Genomic DNA, 16716 nt, shown 5'->3' with positions numbered 1-16716 from the left:
TGATGTGTGTATGACAAGGGATGTGTGTATGATTTACATTTAGTCTTTCATGATGTGTTTAAGAGCATATGAGTGTGTCTGACTCCGGTGATTTAGAGTTGTTGTAAAGCATGTTGTGCACTGAGTCATTTGCTGGAAAAAAAGTGAGATAAAAAATAAAAAAGGAAAGGTACCAATTACATCTCGGGACAGTTGCTCCCTCCCTTCCTTTCCTGTCTTTCTCTCTTTCTTTCTGTCTTTTTCTCCCTTTCTTTTTCTATCTCTGTCATGGTCTGTCTCTTTCCTGGCTCTGGATTTTTTTTATTTTCCTCTCTACTTCTCTCCCACCCCCCTCTCTCTCTCTCTCTCTCTCTCTCGCTCTCGCTCTCGCTCTCGCTCTCGCTCTCGCTCTCGCTCTCGCTCTCGCTCTCGCTCTCGCTCTCGCTCTCGCTCTCGCTCTCGCTCTCTCTCTCTCTCTCTCTCTCTCTCTCGCTCTCTCTCTCTCTCTCTCTCTCTCTCTCTCTCTCTCCCTCTTTATCTCTCTCTCTCTCTCCCTCATTCTCTCTCTCTCTCTCTCTCTCTCTCTCTCTCTCTCTCTCTCTCTCTCTCTCTCTCTCTCTCTCTCTCTCTCTCTCTCTCTCTCTCTCTCTCTCTCTCTCTCTCTCTCTCTCTCTCTCTCTCTCTCTCTCTCTCTCTCTGAAGAAAGAGGACCAGTCCTCATAGTCTGGAGGTCAGAGCAGAGGAACCAATCATCACATATTTCCAGTTATCCAGAGGCCAAGCGGACCCCAAAATAGCCCAGCCCCACTACCCCAGAAGGCCCGAACACAGTGGTGGGGTTGGGGGTGTAGGTGAGTATGGGGTGTCAGAGGGTCAGATCTTTCTCCCCAGCCTGTGACCTTGCCACTGGGAGGGGACCTCAGCCACACTCTCTTACTCATCCGTCTGTCTTGGATGTCCTCTCACTTCTAATGAGTCACCGCGTGCTGACTCCCTTAAGAGAGGTGTGACTGAAGCCACAACTCATGTGGCACTTTAAACCCGTGTGTGTGTGTGTGTGTTTGCGTGTGCGTAAGAGAGAGTGAGAGTGCTACTTAAGCACACATACACACACTCGCACACCTCATCTGAAAGTAGAGAAAAGTAACCTAACTCTCCTCATGGGCCCTGAGACTAGCAGTAGTGGAGGTGGGGTGTCCCTCCAAGCTCTGTTTTCGATTAGGCAACCGGGATCCACGGCCTACCCTGTCAGTGGGGCCATATTGATGGGCGTGCAAGGTTTATGTCAGCAAAAAGAGAGGGTATGCAGCCCTTTCCTCCAAACTATTATAGACATCCAGAGAGAAGGACATGAGGTCAGAAGGCCCCCCTCTTCCTACGCCCCCCCCCCTTCCTCTTCTCCCGCTAGGTTCTGAACAACACATTCCTCTCTCCCAGTCCCTCTGTTTATGACACGCCATCCTTTGAACTGTGGACAGCATGCATATGTGTTTGTTGGTTGTGTGTGTGTGTGTGTTTCTTTTTGAGTGTACACGTGTTATTGAAGTTTGTGTGATTTCATTTCAATGTTTGGAAGTCAATTGTGTGTACACAGCACTTTTTTTGAGAGAATGAGAGATAGGGGGAGGCGACCTTTTCTTTGCATCCAGCCTCTTTGATTCTCTATGGGACGTTTTGTACACCTGAGCAGGTAAGATGGGGGCACACATCTGTGTGACAGCTGTTTCACATCATTTTCCAGAGGGGGGGAGGGGAGGGGAGGGGGGATCACAGACGGATAGAATAAAGGAGAGGGAGAGTGTGTGAGAAAGATGGGTGGAGGAGAAAGCCATGAGTCATAACCCAAGATGGGATACGTGTGTTTAGAACAGAGACTGGGGGTGGAAGGGGGGTGAGAGAGAGGAAGGGGGGTGAGAGAGAGGAAGGGGGGTGAGAGAGAGGAAGGGGGGTGAGAGAGAGGAAGGGGGGGGGGCTGAGTGTTGAGACAGAAAAAGAAATAAGTTGGTGTTGTAATCAGGGCAGTGCTAGAGTTGAGAGAGGGGCTAGGGTCAGAATCTGATTCACTCTTTTAGATCCACTTCCTGTGACGGGGGGGGGGGGGGACGACTTTGTGTTAGGCATGCAGTATGGTGTGTTTACAGTTACTTCTCCCTTAGTCTTCCATGTGCTCACATGGTTTCACATGCTATCACGCTATCATGTACACACACACACGATGTACACACACACACACACACACATACACACACGTGGACAGAAAGGCAGAGGAAGGGAGAGGGGTTGTTAAGCAAACACACTGTCCTTCATAGCTGACCACTAATTCAAGCCAGTTTGCTTCAGCACTGGCAGTGCAGACCAGCCCCAGAGCGATGGTGATTCATCCAGACCAGAGCAGCAGACTGGGATGGCAGACAGACATCCACAGCACACTATGTCCAACATCTCCTGTCAATGGCATTAAAATCACCTCTTTCAACGAACAAGATTAAGAGAGACACTGAATGCATCCTACGACATCTTTAATGTTTTTCAAGGATGGTGGTCCTGAATTTATACAAAATGTTTTTTTAAACCTCCCCTTGATGGGTATGTGTGAGTAAGTGGGTGAGTGAGTGCACGTGAGAGGCTGATTTGCGCTTGGACCCTCGCCCGTCTCTTTGACCACAGTGTGTGCTGTGGACAAGGATAATCTAAAGCATTTTTATTTCCACCGGTTCCTTCTGAAGCTCCTTCAGCCTTCTCCACGAGGCCACCCAAGAGCACAGGATGTGATCTCATAAAAAAACGTACGGCTCCTTGGAGAGAAAGGGGGCCCAAAGATGAGTTTGGAATGTGCCCAAAGTTGTGTTCGAATTTATATGATTAGATGTGACAGGAAGATACAGGAATTGATAGGAAGAGAGGTCCAACTGTAGGAGGACCGGGAAGGGGAAACGCTCCCCCACAACATCCTGGATGTTTTGAGTCCTCTCTGTGTTTTAAAATTTGTGTTTGTACGTCACAAATGACATTTACTTCGTCTGGCCTGTCTTGTTTGCTTGTGGAAAGAGCTTGTTGCCATGTGTCTGTCTCTACGTCTGATTCCCTGTCTATTCCCTCCTGTTCCATCTTTTGGAGTCGTCTCTGGAGGAATAACAAAGTAGTTTGGTGTCGAGGCTTTTTCAAGACCACCTTGACTGTTGAAAGCTTTCAAAGCCTATCTTCCCTATCATGCACCATGGTCATACGTTGGTCAGGACACTTGCATTCCCACACATCCTGAGTCACTTATGATGTGGGTTCCTTTTTGTGGGGAAGGGTGACCATATGTGCGTTGCTCCACCATTCATTGCTCATAAACAGTAGGAACAGTGCCTGCGAAGTAAAACAAACTCCACGCCACAACACGACGTCGCTACTGTAAACGGGCGCGAAAATAACAACCACACTGCCAGATGAAAGGATTACTGGGGCTCTTAACTATCCCTCTCTCCTCTGCAGGCAAAGTGACCGAGGGACAGAGCCTTTTATGAGCTGCGTGCAGAAACCGCTCTTGTGTTGCCGGCTAACACATTAGCATTGCTGTCAGGGTGTGGGTATGTGGGCCTGTCCACAAAGTGCGCACACAAACACGTCGCTGTCTGTTGGCAGGATGGTGGCTCTTGCCATGTAAGGACTGAAAGAATCCTATGCTTCCTAAGCTGTGACATGGGTGGGTCGTCCTCGAGACACTTTTAAAGAGGAACGTTTTCACTCTGTGGTGGATAAACGTATTGACTGGCTGATGTCACCGAAAGGGAAAAGTAGGAGGTCACTGGATTTAAATATATCCCAGGGAAACTTTGGGTGTTCCTCCCAGATGACTCCCTCTTCTTTCAAATTGTTTTAACTCACCCACAATTGCTTCCATTTTGCTGCTGTGTTTGGATCTCATTTCCATTTCTCTTTTCTCAAAAAAATCTATGCTCTTTCTACCTCTCTCTTTCCCTCTCTCTGTCTCTCTCTCTCTCACACACACACAGACACACACTCCCTCTCTCTCTGTAAGTCACACAGACTACTTGCTTGAATTTCTCATTTCCTGTTTGGGGTGTGTATCCGTCCCCTTGTTCTTTTGCCCAACACACATCAAACCCTCTTCCGCTCAAAAAGAGGAAAAAATTGGACAGACGGACAGAATGATGGAGAAAGGGAATGTGAGAGGGTGAGGGAAAGGAGCTCTGGAGAGACTCATTTGATGAATAGATGAGGAGGACAGTAAAAGGGGAAAACGGGTGCTGACTTTTAAATGCAGAAGGACATGTGAAAGGGAGAGAAGGAGGGGAATGGGAAAGGATGGACAAAGGTTAAAAAACTAAACTGACAGACACTGGGATAATGGGATTGATTATTTATATTATAGCATTCTTGGTAATTCCCAAGTAGACATCCAGACTAGCTATTCTAAACACTGGGAGTGACAACAATGAATCTTTCAGACTCACTTCCTCCTAGTTTTGACAACCCAGTAATGTTTATTTCCCATGGAATCATTTGTTATTATTTAAGTCAATTATATATTTAGGTGGCTATTTACTTAATACCTTTTAACAAGGCTGTGGTGCCTCTCTGTCCGGATGGTCTGCTTAGTATTATCCAATAAAACTAGTCACATTCCACATTGCCTTAGCTGGATTGGGTACATAAATTGTGTTGGCTTTTTTCATTGGACAATGCTCTCAGAGGTGAGACTTGGGGAGGCTTAAGACATACATTCATTAGCATTTTAGATCTAACAAGGGACTCAGTTCCTTCATTTGGGAGACTCAGCAACACATTTTGGCCCTGGAGCGGGTCAAGGCATAAGCATGATTTAACTTTAGGAAAACTGGATCCACAGCCAGTGTGTTACAAACACACAAGCACTCTGGGCCTCTGGACTCATTACCACATCTGTGTCCTTTTTATCAGCTACAGGTACCATGTTTTTGTCAAGCCACTCAGTTTGCAGTGTTGCCGTTTCTCCACTTCTGTCACCCGGTGGAATCGAACGCTGTTTGTTGGTGCATCCACAGAGGGTCAAAAGGTTTCTGTTGGAATTTGCAGTGGACTCGGAATTGCTTTATCATCAGGGGATTCATGGAAGCATTGGGAATAAGGACCTTAGTTTATATTTCAAACAACTCCGGAATAAATGTAAGCAGACGCTCACACAAATATAAACACAAGATCTTTTTCTATCCTTGTCTATTTTCTCATCGCCAATGCCCTCTGAGGAATTAAGTGAAGTCGAAGCAAAGAAGTTGGAATTAAAAGTGAAAAAAGTAAAGGCAGCAGTAGTGTTTTTAGTCAGGTATGTGTTTTTTCGTGTGCTTTTTTCCACTACATCAAATTTACAAGTCCTCATTTTCAAACTCACAAGAACCCCCAGTGAACTTGTAAAGTGTCATTTTCGGATGCTGATTTACACTCTGGCCGACACGCAGGCTATTCCACTCGGCCCTAAATTCCGTTGAGGTTTGGAAAGATCTGTGTACACCGCACACTCCTCCATTCACAATGAGTCAGTGATAGTCACTGATTTAATAACTCACCAGATCATTAAGCCAATCACGTGTCCCGTGCACTGATCTCTTCCCCAAACTGAGCACAGGGGGGAGAACACACGGAAGGGTGGAGCTGGAGAGAATAAAACCGCTGCATTGGCAAATTATCTTTAATTTTGTTTGAAGTCTGTTGCCCTACCCGCTAGAAAAACATGTGGTTCAAATGGTAAGTCCTGCCAGGCCCCCCCGCAGGCCCCCTGAAGTCACGTTCTCATTAGTGGAGTAGAGAATGAGATACAGACAGGATGTAAGTAATGGGGAGTACTACTCTACTTACTGCCCCAACAGAATGGAAGATGGTGGGGGGTACAGCAGGGCAGAGGATCTGAGTAGGAGAGGAGGAACGTCGGCACTCACTTTCCACGTGCTTGCGTGGAAAGACTTGTTGAGTCGACATCCAGAACAGGATGCTGACTGCAGCGGCTCAACATCTAACTGACAGTTTATCACTCACTGTGTCTTTTAAACCTGGCACACGGACACCCTCATCTTCCTTTTTCTCATGTTGCTCATATATTAGCTATCTCTCTTTTTATGTTTGTTTAAACTTTCTCAGGACCCCACAATCTCAACTCAGCCATCTTCCACCCACAACGAAAGCCATATCCCTCTTCCACCCCACCACACATCATTCTTCTACCTTCACCTCCCACACAGTCTCTCCCACTCACTGTCTGAATTGACTCTCTTTTCGTCTGGGGATTCGACTGTAAACTCAATCTTACATTCTACTTTTATCGAGTTCCCTCTACAAACAAAGCTATTAGAGAGGTGGAAGTCAGTCAGGAGTGACGAGTCGTTGAAAAACTCACCAAGAGAAAGTGAAGTCACTTGTGCTCATTCTGTGTAAGTGTTTTTAGAGGAAAGTGAGTCAGTGGACTGCTTGGCTGGTTCCTCTACATTGTGGGGTGTCCCTTGTGAGTCAGACTGGACTGAGATATATCCTCATAGTCAGACACATACCAGTCCCTCCAAATATATGACTGAAAATCTGTCTCGCTTTTCTGTGAGTGTATTTTTCATTTGATCTGGCCCCCACAGGAACATATTACAGTGTGTGTGTGTGTGTCTGTGTGTGTGTGTGTTGTGTAACACATGTAGAAAAGCAATGTTTCCACTCTAAGAAAAATAGGTGTCTGAATGGTTGTCATGTAATAAGACCCTCTACTTTGGGGTCCATGAAAGGTCCCCAAAGTAGAGGAAAATTCAGAAATACTGAATTCAGCTGGAAAGAAAATGATCACATCCTTATATAAGATATTACTGATCACAAGGGCTTAGGGGTACTGACTGGACATATTTGTTCAGAGGTTTAGGGGCCTCATCAAACTGATTTAAGAGTAGTAAAATGTTGGTTATGCATTCCCATAATTATGAGACATCCACTTTAACCAAAACACTTCAGGCGAGACACTTCCATCAAGGGCTGATGGCATCACTCTCCGACATGGGTGGACTTGGCCCCCGGTCGCCATTGATGTTGCTGACAACTGCTTCCCTGGAGGAAGGACAGCAGGATGGGATAAATAAAGAGCAAGAGTTTATTTAGTGTGTGTGTTTCCCAGTGTTGTGGGTCCCTGCACTCTAGTATGTGAGTCAAGCTTGTAAAACCAATAAACTTCTTTTAGCTATAGAGCTGTGGCACCCCCTGGTGGTTGATTAGAACTCTTCATTGTTTTTACAAACATTATTTAATTACAGATTGTGTTAATTAATAAAATAATAAGGTGTCGTGAATTCCGAGACAAACATATATATCTAGTTACTGAACATTTAGGAAAATTCCAGTAAAATGGGATGAGCTAGGGAATACCGCGTTAACCAATGATCTGGACTGATCAGCGCTACAGCAAATCGCTCGTTTGAGAGAGATTCAATTTGCGACTTTCTGGAAGCTTTGCGACTGTACAGTCTATGGCGCACGACACGGAAAGTGGCAGAGAGAAGATGGCGGAGGGAGATAATAATGCAGAGAAACTCAAGGAGAAGGCGAATACTTACTTTAAAGGTACATTTTTGTTTTGTTTGTGTTATGTGTATATCATAATGCAGGCAGTTAACTGGGACGCAACCTGCTATTAAATGAATACAGTGCCCTTCAATGGGATGTCAGAGGTAAATATTTCTAGCACATGAGCCGGTTGCTACCGAGCCATCACCATTCATCTGGACACTGGGATAACATTAGTTGTGGTAATTGAATCACTATATTTACCAACTAGATACTCATCATCAAAACATAGCGAGCTAGATGGAAAGGCAGTACACCGTTGTTGTTAGCTGACGACAAACGGCATGTGAAGTAATTAGCTACTAGCTAGCTTTAATTTTCTACGCGCGCGCTGCATCGCGAGTTGACGCTAGCTAGCTTGTTAGCTAATCAACTCGCTGGCATAGTCGCCAATGTGCGTGCTGTCAGGCATGTTAGCTAAAACTAGCTAGCTAGATAGCTTTGTCAAGTCATTCATTTAAGTTATCTGGGCTTTCTACCTATTTGACAAGCTTTTTCGCCCAGTGAGTTCAAAACTACAGTAGTTCGTTTATAACAAATGGAATAGCCATGTCAAATCACAAATGGGTGTTTTACGGAATTTAACGTGTCTGAGGCCCGTGACTACCTACACATGTAACGTTTTGAAAGCTAGTGCTATAGCGACTGTAACTAGCTTGTAGAACTAATGGTGTTGGGCTACTATAGCTAGCTATACAGCTTGCAGCGCATGGCAATTTAACATTAGACCACACGGTATCCTACTTCCATTAGCTAGCTTAACGTCTGTTTCTGCTGACTAAGGTGTAAAGATAAGCGGCACGACGCTCGATCCAATAAATTGGACAGATACTTTGTACCCCTTGTTTATTAACCCTATATTTGAGCATTTCGTGAGGCTTTGAGAGATGCATTAGGTGTAATAGGACAGTCACAGAAGAAAATAAATTGCGAAAGGTGTATGTCGTTGCAAGCGTATCGTTTTGATTTATGTGCACTGGAGTTGAGTTTCTATGGAAGCATGTGTGTTGTTGTCTCCGGCGCGGCTTCTATGTGTGATAAGGGATACAAGCACAACGAGAAGTACAACATTTCTCTGTCTCTGAGTTTGTAATCTGTATCGGTTTTTCTTTCAGAGAAAGACTATGACAACGCCATCAAATATTACTCAGAGGCCCTGGAGCTTAATCCAGGCAATGCCATCTACTTCAGTAACCGAAGCCTGGCATACCTACGCACTGAGTGCTATGGCTATGCCCTGGCTGACGCTACACGCGCCCTGGAGATAGACAAGAACTACATCAAGGGGTACTACCGCCGGGCCACCTCCAACATGGCTCTTGGCAAATTCAAGGCTGCACTCAAAGACTATGAGACTGTAAGTAATTATCATTAGGCATATGCAGGAATAGGTATGTTAAATCGTAGACAATTTCAGACAGACCTGGGTCTAAGCTGTATAAACTGATTTCCCTGTATTGACTTTGGGCAGTTCAACTTAAAAACAAATGTACAATTTAACATCCCGCAACAAATATTTGAGCTGTACATTTGACACCCCGTTTTATCTTCAGTGCATTGGTTCCATGAATTCAGTTTACGTAAAGAGAACAGGGATTATTCCTTAATCCACTGAAGATGCCAATTAAATCCAATGTGAAAGCATATTGCATGGTGCATGCCGCTGTTGATTTACAGCCTATTGTCTTCCAAGCTATGTTGACGGCAGATGAAGCATAAACAGCAAACCTGTGGCAACACGGATCAGTGCTGGACAGCCTCACTGTCAGTAAAGGTGGTAGCTGTTATGGCTCTTCATGAACTCCATAGACAGTACTCACTGTACATATGAATTTACAGGAATCTGACTCTAGTTTTAAAGGGAAGATTTTGAATACTGTTATGAGAGATTTCTGTTTTCCGCTCTGACATGCCTTCAACGTATTTCCATGTCAGTGTGCACGTGTATGACTGTCGCTAGCTGTGACATATGTCCATGGATGTGTACAGGGAGTCAGATGGCTGAGCGGTAAGGGAGTCGGGATATTCATCAGAAGGTTGCTGGTTCAATTCCTGGCCGTGCCAAATGACGTTCTGTCCTTGGGCAAGGCACTTCACCCAACTTGCCTTGGGGAGAATGTCCCTGTTCTTACTGTAAGTCGCTCTGGATAAGAGCGTCTGCTAAATGTAAATGTGTTTCCTCGTGGCCTGCTGGTAGGTGGTCAAGGTGAGGCCCAATGACAAGGATGCAAAGATGAAGTACCAGGAGTGCAACAAGATTGTGAAGCAGAAGGCCTTCGAGAGAGCCATCGCCAGCGATGAGATCAAAAGATCGGTCGTAGACTCTCTAGATATTGAAAACATGAGTGAGTGTTTTGTTTAACATTAAATGATATATTATTTGCATTAACAGAGAAGATAACGGTGTATATATATTGAGTGAACCTTTGTCCTTTTTGACAATTGTCTTCCCACAACGCAGTGATCGAGGACGATTACACGGGTCCCAAATTGGAAGAGGGAAAGGTTACTATGAAGTTCATGAAGGAGATGATGGAATGGTTCAAGGATCAGAAGAAACTGCATAGGAAGTGTGCTTATCAGGTACAGCCTTTTGGTGGGAAAGATATTTCTTGTGATATCTTAAGTGTTAACCAGTACAAGTACTGTAAATAAATGTTTTTGTTTGTTTTTGCAGATTTTGATCCAAGTAAAAGAGCTTCTATCCAAACTCCCAAGTCTTGTAGAAATAACACTTAAAGAGGTAAACATGTTTTCACTTAGTGGTTAATATTTGTTGAGTTTTCTCTGGAAACATTAATATACGTCTCTGCGCAGCACAATGATGAATGTTTATCTTGTCCCCCTAACAGACTGAAAAGATATCCATTTGTGGTGACACACATGGACAGTACTACGATCTCCTCAACATCTTTGAGTTGAATGGCTTGCCCTCACAGACCAATCCTTACGTATCCTTTCCTTTGAGTCATCTAGTCATCGCTTTTGAAGTCATTTACCAGTTTCCTTTAAAGATATATTTTTATGCATTTTTTCCATGCTTTATTGGACAGTTAGTATGTGAAGTGTGACAGGAAAGGCAGGGGAGAGAGGGGAGGGAAGACATGCAGCAAAGTGCTAAGGCTGGATTCAAACTCAGGCCAGTTTCTAAAGAATATTTTATACTCGGCTCTTTAGTATTGAATTAAATGAGCACAGTGCCTGTGATGCAGGTGGTGATAAAGAGGTCAGTTAGTTGATTTGGTGTTGACTTTGAGTTTGTGAATGTTCAAATTAAAGGGGCTCGTTTTGCAAGTAGAGTTTTTGCATAATAGTGCAGTCTCTGTAGTGAATGATTGTGCAGGGCTCGCGAGATGCAGGGCTCCGTTGCTTAGTGCATTGGTATTCCTGGATTTATCGTTACATGCATCACGGAATGCCAATAGACGATGAACCTTAACTGTGGAACACAGCTGTTCAACGGAGACTTTGTGGACCGCGGCTCGTTTTCTGTTGAGGTCATTCTCACTCTGTTTGGCTTCAAGCTGCTGTTGCCTGACTCCTTCTACCTGCTTAGGGGTAAGTGTTCTCCTGTCGCGCGAGCAAGCTGTGGTGTGTTGCTTCAGTGCAAAGGACCTGCATTCTGATGCTGTCGTGTTGATGGAAAAACTGTCCCATCAGGTAACCATGAGACGGACAACATGAACCAGATGTATGGCTTCGAGGGCGAGGTCAAGGCCAAGTACACAGCCCAGATGTTCCAGCTGTTCAGCGAGGTCTTCCAGTGGCTGCCTCTTGCACAGTGCATCAACAGCAAAGTTCTGGTCAGTGCTGCCTCGCACACCAAATAAAATTGCCTTATTTGAACGTGCCGCTTTTAAGTCGAAGAAAGTGTTGATGTAATGAATACTGTGTGTTTCGTCTCAGGTGATGCACGGGGGACTTTTCAGTGAGGATGGAGTGACGTTGGAAGACCTCAGGAAGATTGAGAGGAACAGACAGCCACCAGATTCTGGTGTGTGTGCGCGCTCGTGTGTGTGCGCTTGTGTGTGTGTGTGTGTGTGTGCTCGTGTGCGCGCGTTCATGTGTGTGTGTGCGTGTGTGAGGGTTGTCTTATGAGAACTCTCTTCTTTGTCTGTTAACCTTTTTAGGTCCCATGTGTGATCTCCTGTGGTCAGACCCACAGCCTCAGGTCAGTACCTGTTTGATATATTTTGTTGCACAGTCTGATAGCAACTGGACATGTCAGGACACTTCTTGTGTCGATTAGTTTTTCCTAACAGTGTCCTTTGCCTCTCTTCCCTCTTAGAATGGACGGTCGGTCAGTAAGCGAGGAGTGAGCTGTCAGTTTGGGCCGGACGTAACAGAGCGTTTTCTGGACCAGAACAAGCTGGAGTACATCGTGCGCAGCCACGAAGTGAAGGGCGAAGGCTACGAGATCACTCACTCAGGGAAGTGCATCACCGTGTTCTCGGCTCCCAACTACTGGTAGGTCCCCCAGGCTGCTGTTGTGTGTACTGATGGCAGCCAGAGGAACGTGGGTGTCCTCAGAGCACCTGGCTTCACTGGCCTGTCTGCAATTCGCCTGTCGCCCTGATTAACCGATTCTCATGATTTGCTGGTGCATCTGGCACATAGTAGGTCACCTGCTTGCTTTGAATATCCCCTTGAACCCTGTCTGGAACCACACACACACAGACTTGAGGTGTACTGTAACAGTATTGTCTTGTTCTACTCCTTCAGTGATCAGATGGCAAACAAAGGAGCCTACATTCATCTCAGGGGATCCGACCTAAAGCCAGAATTTCACCAGTTCACTGCTGTGGTGAGTACATCTCGTGTCATTTCTGACTGCGTTTCATTTCCTTTTCAATAAGGCAGTTAAAGGGGGGAAATAAAACGATTATGAAAGTGAAAATAGTAGCTGTAATTGATTCCTTTGTGTATCTGTCTCACGATCTGCAGCCTCATCCGAATGTGAAGCCCATGGCGTACGCTAACACCTTGATGCAGATGGGGATGATGTAGAGGGGGACATGCTCTTCTGCTCGAGGCACCGACGACCTCCCCTCTGACCTGAACCATCTCAGCTACATCACTCCCTCCAGCGCTTAGACATGTCCCTGTTCATGTTCTGCCTAAGGGATCCTTCTCCTCAATACTTTCCCTTGTTGTATTCAGAGTACATGTGGTGTAGTTCAGGCAGGAAGAGATTACTTAGACCAGCCAACTCAAGAATCGGGCATGCCATTCATGTATTGGAAAAAAAACTGGAAGAAAAAAAAAAAACAATCCTAATTTCTGTTGCCACACATGGGTACCATTCCTAGGTATAGAAAATGACCTTGAAGTTTATGCATCCATTTGGAGTGGCTTGGTTTTAAGAATGTGGCTGTATAGATAAGCAGCTAACTGATGTGATCAAGGAGCTGGTATGTACCAAAGATCTGTTATGGAATATATCAGAAATGTTTGATTTTACATGATAACAACCTGTGAAATTGTACTGTTGGCCTTTGTACACAACTAAGAGCAGGTCTGATTGGGGTGAGACAAGCATGTTCCTGCACATCAGTATTTTTCAAGTAATGATAAACAAAAAATCTTTCTTTTCTTAAAAAAAAAAACTGTATTCCAAACGTGATATGAACATGTATGTCCCATTTAGGAAGGAGAAATGTCTGACACTAACATTGATGCTCTCCCAGGAAGGTGCTGTTGACTGGTAGACGTTGTGACAACAGTTCTTCACATACCACGTTCAAAAACACATAGATCACTTAATTTTGCACTTCTGTAGGTCTTCCCCCTATCGGGAAAGATACTGCCACTCTCATATGTCTCATTTGTCACCATGTCACTCGCCTGGCTGAGTCTACACAGCCCTCACAGTCTGCTGTGCTACAAGGCAGTCACTGGTAATGCCAGTCTCAACTGTATGTTTGTTTCCTGGTGACTTAGCCCATGTGTGGACTTGCGCACAGATGTCCAGCAAAACCGATCCTCTCCTCTTATACGCACAGCTGCAATGTCCTATGGCCCTCAACTTTTTAGATGAAATACACTGATGTGTATGTATATAAATACTGTATCATTTAAAACAAAATCTGTGTACATGTTTGGAGAAAGTTATTGAATAAAAAAAAAAATCCACTCATGTTCTTTAAACGAATAGTCTCTGTTCATATGCATTTGTTCTGTATTCTAATCTGATGAAAGTCAAAGCCATAACGAGAGATATTCACTCTGGTCCTGATCAGTCTACTATAGTTCACACGTTTTGGCACAATCGGCCTTCGATACTTTTCCCAGAGGTTGGTCGTGACCACAAGATGGCAGCATTTTTTTATATCCATGGTAACAGCCCTAGCTCGGCATAAACAAACATACAAAATAAGCCATGAATTAAAATAGGATACTGCTACTTGATTAACTGGAGAAAAAAATCGAGTAATTACTAGGCTTGTCATATACTTTATTTTAATTTCGCATGCATGCCATTGACAAGTGGCGGGACACGAGGAAGTTCACCCTCTAGAATATTCAGGAATGGAGCGTACCGCATGCGTGACGCAAGTCGCATGTTTCTAGCGTCATCCTACACAGCCAACAGCTGACGCACCGCCACAGGTTGATCTTACGACTCACCTTGCAATATCTATCGTCGGCCTTCAAGTTCGCCTTACCAAGATGCCAAAGTATTGTACCGCACCTAATTGTAAAAATGACTCGGGAAATACGAATTCGGATAGGAAGAGTTTTTACAAGTAAGCGTGCATGGATATGTGATGTAATAGTATTCCCATTAATGTTGTTGTCAGCCAGTCTTTCGATTGTGTTGTCTGAGAGTTTGTCAACTGCAATAATGATGAGTCACTTAGTGATGGGGTGTTTTTTCTAAATTAAGTTGTGTTTTGGTTGTTTAGTCGTTTCTGTGCCTAAATCAAATGAGATAAAACTATGTGTGACAGTGCCCTGCTCTGCATGCTCTGACAGGTTTCCACTGCATGACCCAGAGCGGTTGGAGCAGTGGTTGAAGAATATGGGCCGTGAAGACTGGATCCCGTCCCGTCACCAGTACATTTGCCACGATCATTTCACGTCTTCTTGCTTCAAGTTGCGTTGGGGAATTCGCTATCTTGAAAATGACGCGGTGCCCACAGTCTTCCAGAAACCTGAGGTATGAAGCATAGGCAATATGTGATAGTAGATTGTGTTTCAATTATTTCTTAGCTTATGCCTTTCAAATATTTTATTGTAAAGATTACAGATATTGTTTACAATTGAGCCATTGATATGAGTTTACAACTGTTATTTCTCAATTTGTGTTTGATAGAAAAGGAAAGGCATGGATCATTTTGAGAAATACAAAAGGCGTCGCTATAGCAGCACACTAAACATGACCTCCTCTGATGACGGAGCGACATTAAGGGAGACCCTGGACCTGGACAGTGAGACTACAGTGCAACTCTACGAGATAACAGTTGACCCCACGCAGTTTGGAGAGCCAGTGTCGGTAGAATCAAGACCCTCTGTAGTGTCCCTTCTCCCTCTGTCAGGAAGGATTGAAGCAGATTACCCTCTGGCCTTGTTCCACACTGTGGAGGATCTTGGTGGGCTGGACTGTGGGGAGCATGCTGAAGTTGTGGTCGTATCAGAAGGGCCATATGCTGATGGGGAAGAGGAGGGGGTGAGTGGGATCCATACAGCCATTCACACTGCAGATAAAGACTTGTTCGTGTCTGAGTACACAGGCTCCTCAGCGGAGGCTGTAGCTTCTTTGGGCGTTGAGAACGTTGTCCCGGAGACCAAAGACCCACCTGCGCCCCTCGACGAAGACGGTGCTCAGGTGATTGCGTACTTTGAAACCATACCCAACGTTCTGTGCGGCGGATCGTCCGCGGGTTTGCGCATCTCCCCGGACACGGTGCTGTCGTCCGCTCTCAGCTCCAGACCCATCGTGTCCACGCTCCCCATAGTGTCCAAACACACGCCACCTTCCCCCACCTCCCTGATCCTGACCCTGGAAAGAATTGAGACCGTCGGGGAGGAAGGAGAGGGGACGCTCTGGATGATGACGATGACACTGAGCAGCAGGGAAGCCAGCTGGAGGAGCACCGGTATGGTTGTTGATTTATTGTTGTATGAATAGGGGGTCAGATGGCTGAGTGGTTAGGGAATCGGGCTATTAATCAGATGGTTGCTGGTTCGATTCCCGGCCGCGCTAAATGAAGTTGTGTCCTTGGGCAAGGCGCTTCACCCTACTTGCCTCGGGGGGAATGTCCCTGTACTTACTGTAAGTCGCTCTCGGTAAGAGCGTCTGCTAAATGACTCAATGTAAATGAATACAGATGTATTTGATATTGGTCATGCTTGTCCCGTGTATCCTGCCTTACTAAGGTGTATGTTTGCCATGTCTTCTGTGTTGTAGCTATCACAAGAATAGCCTGAGCAAAGCACAGCTTGAAGCAATAGTTATCGAACTCCAGAAAAAAGTGAAAATTCTACAACAGAGACATCGCCGACATTTGGACAAACTTCTGGGTTTGGAGGCGACAGTCAGTCAACTGAGACAAAATAACATCCTGAACGAGGAACGACTACAGCTTCTTGAGAGGGTATGGAATCAAAAAGAATGTTTGACTAGGTAATCGGAGTATTACTTGTTGAGACATGCGTGTTATATAGTAATGTTCTTTGTCTATTCTGCTTCTCCTTCCAGGCTTACTTACAGGCCAGTGCAGCAGTAACAGATGCTGGTGAAACTGTGGCTATCATCTATGAAGACCACACTGCTTACTTGTACACCCAGTCAAATGATGAAGAGGAGGAAGTGAGAGGATGGGATGGGATTGCAGATTCTAACTCCCAACTCTGAGAGATCCCTGTGACTCATTTCCGAGGTGTACAGTGCTGCAATCTTGAATTTGAGAGAAAACCATCTTTACTTTTTTATATCAGAAAATGCATTTGTCACACAAGTTATATTTTCTATTCCTATGGGGATTTCAATGTACTGACAATTCTGAATTTGAGAATAATTTTGAGGATCTGTTATATAACAATGGTTTGTTTTTCAGTTGTTTTTTTTCCAATATTGGTTTTGTGTGCTAAGATAAAGAAAGTACAATTGATTTCCAATAGCCTGTAGGGTTGTTATTTTACTATTAAAAAATGTGAAAC

General features: G+C 44.8%; 2 protein-coding genes across 2 annotated transcripts; both read left to right on the top strand.

Moving 5' to 3' along the window:
* Positions 1-7400: 7400 nt before the first annotated feature.
* On the top strand, positions 7401-13701 carry ppp5c (protein phosphatase 5, catalytic subunit). The gene is made up of 13 exons (XM_084675011.1): positions 7401-7551; positions 8670-8911; positions 9752-9899; positions 10016-10137; positions 10232-10297; positions 10407-10505; positions 11007-11112; positions 11215-11357; positions 11461-11548; positions 11685-11725; positions 11843-12021; positions 12277-12358; positions 12499-13701. Exons 1-13 carry the CDS (start codon positions 7458-7460, stop codon positions 12559-12561), a joined length of 1473 nt encoding a protein of 490 aa, XP_084531137.1. The 5' UTR covers positions 7401-7457; the 3' UTR covers positions 12562-13701.
* Positions 13702-14134: 433 nt separating this feature from the next.
* Positions 14135-16674, top strand: LOC146257736 (THAP domain-containing protein 5-like). The gene is given in 6 exon segments (XM_084673981.1): positions 14135-14300; positions 14530-14713; positions 14870-15592; positions 15595-15653; positions 15965-16151; positions 16256-16674. Coding segments are annotated over 6 exon segments (1386 nt in total). The 5' UTR covers positions 14135-14223; the 3' UTR covers positions 16412-16674.
* The last annotated feature ends 42 nt before the right edge of the window (positions 16675-16716 follow it).

The sequence above is a fragment of the Hypomesus nipponensis genome, chromosome 15 (assembly GCF_054491055.1).
Source record: "Hypomesus nipponensis isolate SF chromosome 15, ASM5449105v1, whole genome shotgun sequence".
Lineage (NCBI taxonomy): Eukaryota > Metazoa > Chordata > Actinopteri > Osmeriformes > Osmeridae > Hypomesus > Hypomesus nipponensis.
Note: the sequence above shows the minus strand (reverse complement) of the source record. Positions and strands in the feature narration are given on the sequence as shown.

Excerpts from the sequence above, each read along its gene's own strand:
- ppp5c (XM_084675011.1), top strand. The coding sequence starts at position 7,458 with ATGGCGCACGACACGGAAAGTGGCAGAGAGAAGATGGCGGAGGGAGAT. Across the intron at positions 9,900-10,015 it reads TCTAGATATTGAAAACATGA|TGATCGAGGACGATTACACG; the intron begins GTGAGTGTTTTG and ends CCCACAACGCAG. Across the intron at positions 10,506-11,006 it reads CCTCACAGACCAATCCTTAC|CTGTTCAACGGAGACTTTGT; the intron begins GTATCCTTTCCT and ends TGTGGAACACAG.